Genomic DNA, 8919 nt, shown 5'->3' with positions numbered 1-8919 from the left:
GTCCCCGAGCACCCGAGTTCCCTGAAGACATGAGCAGTCAAGTTCCGGGAGAGGGCGCTCGGGGCCATGAACAGTGGTCTCCGAGCACCTGAGTTTTCCGAGGACCAAAAAAGGGCATATCCGGGAGAGAGTGCTCGGAGCTCTGAATCCAGTAGCCCCCGAGCACTTACAGTTCCCCGAGGGCCTGAGAAGTCCTTCGCCGGTGGTCCCCACAGGGGCTTAGCGGTGAGGTGTCAATTGGTGAGAGGCTCGATGCTGCATTTAAGAGGGCGCGTGGCCTGTCACTTCCAACCACTCCCCCCACGCCTGCTGACAGTCCCTGCCACGGTCTGGCAGGGAGGCGTGGGGATATTTAATACGTGGGTCCCATCGCACGTCATCCGGCGCGCCTCGGGATAACATCGCAGGGCTCGAGGCGTAACGCCTGCAGTCCTGCTGCGTTAGGCTCGCTCTGACCGGGTGAGCACGCGAGGCTGCTCGGTGGCTGTCTAGCGGGCCCTCCCCGCTGCACCAGCTGAAAAGCGGAATGATGACGATGAGACCGGACGGGGACGCGTTTTCAACCCTCCCCATAACATCAAGCTGTAGCTCATGATGATTGCTTTCCATTTACGGCGCCTTGGAACTTACGCCATCCTTTCTGGGCACGCTACCCGCCCCGACGGGTATAAAAGAGGGGCGGGCTCCCCGGAGAAGACATCGAACGAACTCTGGACGACGACGGAACAAGCACGAACATCAAGTCTTCAAGACCAAGACAAGCTCATGAAGCTCTAGATTTAGCCAAACATCCTTGTAACACAAGAGATCCTTAGAGAAACATCCCCTGCGCATTTATAGCATACACACAGAGTAAGGTATTACGCTCCATGCGGTCCGAACCCGTCTAAAATCCCCTGAGCATTTATTTCCTCCTGCATCCGATCATCCTCTCCACCTGCACCTCATTTACTCCAATTTATTTCACATAGAAGGTAGATTCAGAATCATCCCCCGTCTGAATCTCAAAGGGGTCCCTCCGGATCCCCGCTTGTAGAATTCATCTTCCAACAGTAGTGCTATCTTATACATATCTAAATTATACTCTAATAATATAAACATATCATTTTATTAATTTCTACTCATAAATTATTTATAAATTAAATTAAATTTAAAAGTGCCTTATTTTTCAACCGTCAGTGATCATCAATATTTGACGTCCCATTGATCTTTTTCTTGTCCTGCAAGGACAGCCCCGACACCGATCGTATCTGCACATACACAGAGCACAAATACTAAATCGAATGTTAATTGGTTCTGGATAAACAATCTAGCTTTATTTGTTGTGGGAGGATACCTAAGTTGTTTTTGCTGCTGTCTTGCCAAAAAGTACAGCCCTGTTTATCTCTCTGTTTCTTTTATATGTGAAACGAGATATGGCCTCTGCCAAAAGATGATATTAGAGCCTCGATTTTTGTATTGTGTGTGGTCAGTCAGATGCCGGGCATTCATCCTGTGCGCACATCGGCAAGTATCGGTCGCTGACGTTAACTTGAAGGATAGGGCTCCGTATCAACAGGGACCTCAGTTGTTTGGCCGGTACAGCAAAAATAGAGAAGGGCAACGTTTGTGAGCCGTAGCAGCCATGCCATGATGTGAAGACCCAAATGGAGTGGTGTAGTACTACGGTTGCGGCTTGAAGCTGGCAGCTCTCCCGGGCCAGTTCCTTCGCCGTCTGCTGCAACGAAGCCATGCTCGCCGGTACGTTCAACGACGATGGATCATGGCCCATGGAGCACCCACTTGTGAACAGCCGGTCGCGAGAGAGGAGAGGCACCATCATCTAACGGTCCCGATCCAGATGAGTATAGTGTCTTTGGTTGTTTTGTTCGGACGTCGTGGCCGGGGGACTCAAGTGCACTGCGAGTGCAACGTCATGGTCCTTACCATGTCCGTAGCGCCGGTTGTCACGGGCAAATGGAAGCACGCGACCCTTCTTCAGCAACCGTGGACTGTGCTCGATAGGCAGCTGGCGACTTGAACCTTCTACTACTAGCAGTAAGTTTCCTTCGAACGCAGCACGGTAGGCAACGCAAAGCACCGTACTCAACTCGGTGAGACCGAGATGATACACACGCAACAGCAACACCTCTCGAAGCCGAGATATTCCTTGCCTTGTAGCGGTCAGAAAATAAGCAGATAATAAGGGCACCATCCTATCAACGAAACGCCAGCACAACCTACACTACCGTCAAAACCGTGTGGCGACCCTTCGGGCTCCCAAGGAGGGAATCGTCTCCTCCTCCCGCCGACTTCTGGCGCAGATCCCATGGATCGCTTCCAAACCAAGCAAGAATCGTAAAAGCGAGAGCAGCCGCGCTTGTGGGTACGGCCGGAGCGGAGGATAAACCGAGGATATGCCGCGCTGTGTAGCACGCGGCGAGAATCGGAAGCCACGGCACCGGATTCCCCCAGAGAAAGGAGGACGAGAGGGAATCGCCGGTGCAGGCAGAGGTGGTGATAAGGCACGTGAAGCGCGAGGGGCAACGCGATCGGTGCGCCGGTTGGTTCCCTCCTCATGATTTCGTTTTCCGCATTGCTTATCGAAAACAAACTGGAATGAAAGGTGCAGCTGAAAAAAGAGCTGTACTTTTTTTTTTTGATTCGCCAATGCGAGGGACGACAGCTGTTTTTTGCTTTCTTGACTCAAGCGACAATATCTGTTGACGCGCTATGGCCAGGATTAGTTCTGTAGTGTGTGTTTACAGGGGCAGATCAACCTTTGTTCACATGGGCACAGGAAAACCAGTTAATTTTCGTTTTTATATGATACTCTTTAGCTCAATAGGTTAAATATCTGAACCTCTAACAGACCAGTCTAGGACACCTAGTCATTTTTTTTTGTCCCTAAGCAAAACAGAGCGGATAGACTGAAAGCGTTAGCTATGGATAAGTAGCTCCGGCCATAGATAAGGTGGGTCTGGTCACCATATTTCCTTGTTCAATCGTCAGAAAACCCCTCAATTTTGGCATTTCCAAACGCGAAATAAAATTAGAGAAAGATCAAGCTACTAGTAATTCTTATTCATTTGTACATGCAGGGTTAGTAAATCACAGCATCTCATTACATAAAACTGCTTGTTCTCTCAAGCAAGTCGGCCAAAAACAAAAGCCCGAAAGGAAAAGAGAAAAGCCGGCCACCGGAGGGCCTCCCAGTTCATCACTCTCGGGTGCAGCGATCGATGCTCTCCACTCCTCGCCACGGTCGCGTACTAAACATACAAAGGCGTTGGGACAAAACTCGTCGGGACTTCACACGATCCGAAGGTCTGGTTCGACATGGACTCAGGTTGGCTACACCGCTTCTCGGGCTCCCCCTCCGCTCTGGATCCACGGGTGCCCTGCACAAATTTAAATCCAAAATTAGACAAGTTGTTGCAGGCAGCTACAGGACGCACGATGATTTAATAATCCAGCAATCGAATAGAAATATTCCAAATGCAGCACGAAGTCAAGATAAAGGAAAGATCCACGACAACTTACTGAGGACTTGCTCGGCGGAGAACCTTCTCGAAACGTCGCGGCACATCATCCGCCGCATGAGGTCCTTGGCAGCCGGCGAAACCCCGGCGAACAGCCCGGACGGGAACCTGAGGCTCCCGCGCAGCACGGCCGAGAACACCTCGGCGGCCGTGTCGCCGCCGAACGGCAGCGCGCCGCCGGAGAGCAGCACATACATGACCACCCCGGCGCTCCACACGTCCACCTTCTCCCCGTACTCGCCGCCGGCCACCACCTCGGGCGCCACGTAGTGCGGCGTCCCCACGAGCCCCTCCGCGCGACCCTCGCTGCCGACCCATGCGGCGGAGCCAAAGTCCGCAAGCCGCACGCGCGGGGGTCCACCCTCGCCGGATGGGTCGAGGTCGAGGAGGATGTTGTCCGGCTTGACGTCGCGGTGGACGACGCCGCGGCTGTGGCAGTGCGCGAGCGCGCCGGCGAGCTGCGCGACGACGTGGGCGGCGTCGGGCTCCGGGACGGGCGCGCCGCGGCGGAGGCGGACCCAGTCTACCAGGTCGGGGCCCGAGCACAGGTCCATGACGGTGTGCGTCCAGCCTTCGTCCTCGTACACCGCGTGCACCTGCACGACGCCCGGGTGGCCGCCGCCCCCCGCGAGCTGGGCCAGCTTGGGCTCCAGCTCCGACAGCGCGCGGTCCAGCTCGTCGGCAAGGCGCGAGCGGTCGATGGACTTGACGGCGAAGGCCTCGCCGGTGGCGCGGGAGACGCAGCGGTGGACCACGCCGAAGCGGCCGCGCCCGATCTCCTCGCCGATCTCGTAGTCGCGTTTCAGTTGCTCGCTCATAGGCGCCGGGTGCAGAGTAGAGATCTGTGCGGTTGGCTTCCGGATAGTTCGATCGATCCCAGCAGGTGGGGGGCGCCTATTTAACTGCGGCCGCACCACCCGCGCAGAATATTCGGATCTCGCCGGACCGCGACTGCAGCCTCGTGCCCAACTGCCAATGTACCTTGTGTCCGTCACGGACATAGATCCCTGTATTAATAATTAATAATAGATCACTATTTAAACAATAAAATAAGACTACTGTTATAGATATCTATATTATTTAGTTATTAAGTACTGTAGAACAATATTTCAAAGACACTGTACCACAGTGTTTTATTGTAGCAATCAGTCGTACCTATCCACTGTGAAATGGACGGCTCTGAATGAGAGTTAATATAGAGAACTATTCATCCTCAGGTCTTCTACTGTAAGGATCAGTGTTCTCCTTACTCTTGTACCGATTTATTTATTTATTTCCTCTAGTAAGTGCTTCCGTTTCGAGGGCATGGATACGAACAAAACAAAACAGATCCAACACCAAGCGAGTAATTGTCCAATCATGTTCCTATTCGTATATGAATATTGTTTTAAATGGGTTTGAATACAAATACAGATATGAATTATATGTTTTTTAAAATACGTAGAGAAGTTAGGCATCTTTAATTTATATGAGGAATAATTAAAGTTTTACACAACACGCTAGGCTATTACTGAAACAATAGGGTAATAAGAATACCAACACGCTAAGCTAGCTATTACTCAAAACGTTGACGACCTAACTCCGAAGCACTAGCAATAGGCCATAGATCAGCTTCTTGTTGAAGCATCTGTGGAAGAGTAGATATTGTTGAAGCATCTGTGGAAGAGTAGATATTGTAGCTGATCTTCTTTGGAAAACCCGTGCATCGCGCTCGTTCCCAAAGTTGACAAACAGTAAGCATGAATAGGGGTGTCAACTCCCTTATTGGCATCAGGAACGATGACGCCTGAACTGCATCCACCAATCTGGCACCGATGTCGGGTCGTCCGCAAAGGGGTAGTAGATCCCTAGCCAGTAGAGGATCTCCCACCACACTTGCATTGCGAAAGAATAGGAGATGAAGACGTGATAGTAGGATTCCGGTTCTTGATCACACATCATGCAGGTCGCATGAGCTTGCATACCATGGCAGGTGCGATGATCAGCTGTCTTGAGACAACGTCAGAACATAAGCTGCATGAAAAACTTCACTTTCAATGGCACTGTTGATATGAAAAGATATCATGTTAAATATTGAGCATATCGTGTGCATAATCCGACGAGCAACATCTAGAATATCTTGGTTGTGGCACTGTGTTGCCAGACCTTCATCGTCACCCATGCTCGGGAGGGATCCGTCGAAACACGGATGGCCGGTAGCTTATCCTTAGTTATCGAGATCAATAACATATAGCAATATAAATTAGAAAAGAAAATAAGACTACAGAAGTTAGAAAAAATAGATAAAAATAAAGATATATTATGTTTTGATCGATTAGTTTAATTTTTTCAATCAGCCATGGCCCTCTCATATTTAAAGTGAGATATGTCTTAACCGTAAGAGATCAGAACTTTTAATTTAAACCGAACAAGACTTACATATATAATTCGGCTATGCCTTTTGATCTCCAAACTTTCTGTAACTAACATATTTTTCCTAATCGACCATATAAACTCTCATATATCTACCCGAGTATCTTTTACTGTAGCTTGGCCTTCTTGGATTCGACTACATGCATGATGTATCTATGTACTTGAATACAATCAGCTCTTCCACATATTCAGAGACTAACTGCTGAAACAAACCGTGTTCGCTGATCGCCTCACTGGTCGTGACTACTGATCGTAGTCACTGGTCATGGTCACGAGTATTGTTCACTAATCAGTGTTACTATTTATGTGGTCAGAGTACTGTTTATCGTGGTCGGAGCACTGTTCAGAGTGGTCAGAGCACTGTTTATCGGTGGATGTATTGATCGTTGGTAGCCCATTAAACCAGTTATTGATGTAATGACCACTATAAATACCAAATCTTATCATCAACACATACCCTCATATTTTTTTGGTGAAGCTTGCTCACTAAAAAATATATCATTTCCCTTCCTACCTATTTAGGACGTTGATTAATAGCTCTAGGTAATTTCTCCCCTTGCAAACTTTCTAGCAAATAAGAATTTTCAAAAACGATACTTACAACTTTATATGGGCTTTCCCAACTTGGAGACCATTGGCCGAACTTGTTATCCTTCTATCCTATAGGCAAAATAGTCTTCCACACAAGGTCTTCAATCTAAAATGACTTTACTCTTACCTTCTTATTGTAGGCTTTGGCTACTCTTAATTTATAATTATCTATCTCCCTCAAAGCCTTCAACATTTCATGCGTCACTTCATCAATTCTGTCCATCATTAAACTATAATAATCCACAACCGATAGGTTATTCTGCTCAGGTAATTTGAAAGCATTCAGATTTACTTCAACAGGTAAAATAACTTATTGAGCATAAACAAGTTCATATGGTGTTACTTTAGTGTCATCATGTCTAGATATACGGTATGCCTACAAAGCCTCCGATAGAACTTTATGCCATCTTCTAGGACGTGCCTCTATTTTTCTCTTAACGAGCTTAATCAAAATCTTATTACTAGACTTAGCCTGATCATTGGCCTAAGCATAATATGGAGATAAATTGAGAAGCTTAATTTTTATTGACTCGGTAAATTCACGTACCTGATGTGATATTAATGAAGTATCTTGATCCGTAGTTAAAGTCTGCAGAATACTGAATCTATGAATAATATGCTCTAATATAAAATTAATCATCTCCTTATGTGTCACGTTCTTGAGAGGAACAGTTTTAGTCCACTTAGTAAAATAATCAGTAGCCATCAAAATAAAACAATGACTTTTAGAGGATGGAGGATGTATCTGACCGATGACATCTAAACCCCAACCTCAAAACGACCATGGTTTGATAATAGGATGCATCATAGTAGCAGGAACTAATCGGATATCACCAAACTTTTGACATACATCGTATCCTTTATAATACCTGAAGTAATCATTAAGCATAGTAGACCAATAAGAATCATCTCTTTTCAATAACCACTTCATCTTACGTGCTGATTGATACGTGCCACATATGCCTTCACGCACTTCTCCCATAGCAATCCTAGCTTCATCTGAATCCAAGCATTTGAGAAGGACACCATCCATAGTTCGGAGATATAAATCATAATTCAACAATATATATCTGAAAGCTTTTCACCAAATCTTTCTATTAACACTTTTGCTTGGATCTTTCAAATAATTAATGAGAGACTTCCTGCAATCTTCAATTTCAACAACTTCAACCTTTTATCCCAATGAAGAATATACAATCGAACAAAAAAATTCATGTTCGGCTATATAAGGAACAACACATTCAAGCATCGGTCTTTTCATCACAAAGAATTTGCCTCTATTAACTTGATAACCAGATACTTGTTGTGCTAAGTCATTAGCTCTAAAATTATCATCTTTAGGTACATGCTTGACAACAAAATCATCCAAAACAACAATAATATCCAGTCATTTATCAAGATAGTTATTTAGTTGTCCATGAAAACATTGATAATTACTGGAAACTTGTCGTTTGAATCTGCCAACGAAAAATATTGCAATTGCTAGTTGCATGAGAATAAGAATTATACCACTTACAATAAGCTCGCCTCTTCAATTCTTCTAATGAAGGAATGACGTAGCCATGAGATAGCTTAATTTGTTTTTCTTGTGGCAAGTAATAAAAAATTCTATCCACTTTGCTATATCAAAAGTAAATTTAATTTCTTCTTACCAATTTTTTGGGAGGAATCGGTTTAAAGCGGAGCAAACAAATGGTTTAGACTTAGAAGACCAAACCCACTCAGCTACACACACATCGACATCATCATCGTCCGAATTTTCAGATTCGTACTCAAGCATATGAACATTAGGACAATGGACTCTATGTTTATCATGTAATTTCTGAAAATTTCTAGATTCTTTAGCTCGGCTTTCTTATGCCAGAGCTTTTTTGCAAAACTTGACTAACATCATGAAATTCATAACCTTCTAGCTTGTCCCTAAGGTGACAACAAACCCGAATAAGCTAATTCGGCTAAGTCTTTTTTAGAAAGTGTCAAGTTAAAACATCGGTTTTTTTAATCTCTAAATCTTGTAATATAATCAGCAATTGGTTCACTGTATCTTTGTTTAACCGATGTTAAATTTGAAAGCCCTAATTTACAATTTGCACTACAAAAATACTCATGGAATTTTTCTTCTAATTGAGACTACATATGTATAGAATTAGGAGGAAGAGATGTAAATCAAGTAAAAGCAGTCTCATACAATGACAAAAGAAATAGTATAATTTTCAGCACATCATTGGAACTAGCTTCACCTAATTATGCAAGAAATTGGCCTGCATGCTCTCTAGTTGTCTTATTATCCTCCCCGATAAACTTTATAAAATCAGGAGCTTTAAAACCACAGGGGTATGGAATTATATCATAATGCTCGGGATATAGACTTTGGTATGCATGAGTCTTTCTTCTA

At 45.4% G+C, this 8919-nt stretch overlaps 1 protein-coding gene across 1 annotated transcript; it reads right to left on the bottom strand.

Annotated features, from left to right (window-relative positions):
* Positions 1 to 3031: 3031 nt before the first annotated feature.
* LOC133889310 (phosphoenolpyruvate carboxylase kinase 1-like) lies at positions 3032 to 4418 on the bottom strand. Its single transcript, XM_062329827.1, has 2 exons — positions 3523 to 4418; positions 3032 to 3380 (listed from the first exon to the last, which is right to left on the bottom strand). The coding sequence occupies exons 1-2, from the start codon at positions 4337 to 4339 to the stop codon at positions 3334 to 3336; spliced, it is 864 nt and encodes a 287-aa protein (XP_062185811.1). The 5' UTR covers positions 4340 to 4418; the 3' UTR covers positions 3032 to 3333.
* Positions 4419 to 8919: the final 4501 nt, after the last annotated feature.

Source organism: Phragmites australis, chromosome 13 (genome assembly GCF_958298935.1).
Source record: "Phragmites australis chromosome 13, lpPhrAust1.1, whole genome shotgun sequence".
Classification (NCBI taxonomy): domain Eukaryota; kingdom Viridiplantae; phylum Streptophyta; class Magnoliopsida; order Poales; family Poaceae; genus Phragmites; species Phragmites australis.
Note: the sequence above shows the minus strand (reverse complement) of the source record. Positions and strands in the feature narration are given on the sequence as shown.

Excerpts from the sequence above, each read along its gene's own strand:
- LOC133889310 (XM_062329827.1), bottom strand. The coding sequence starts at position 4,339 with ATGAGCGAGCAACTGAAACGCGACTACGAGATCGGCGAGGAGATCGGG. Across the intron at positions 3,381-3,522 it reads CTCCGCCGAGCAAGTCCTCA|GGCACCCGTGGATCCAGAGC; the intron begins GTAAGTTGTCGT and ends AAATTTGTGCAG.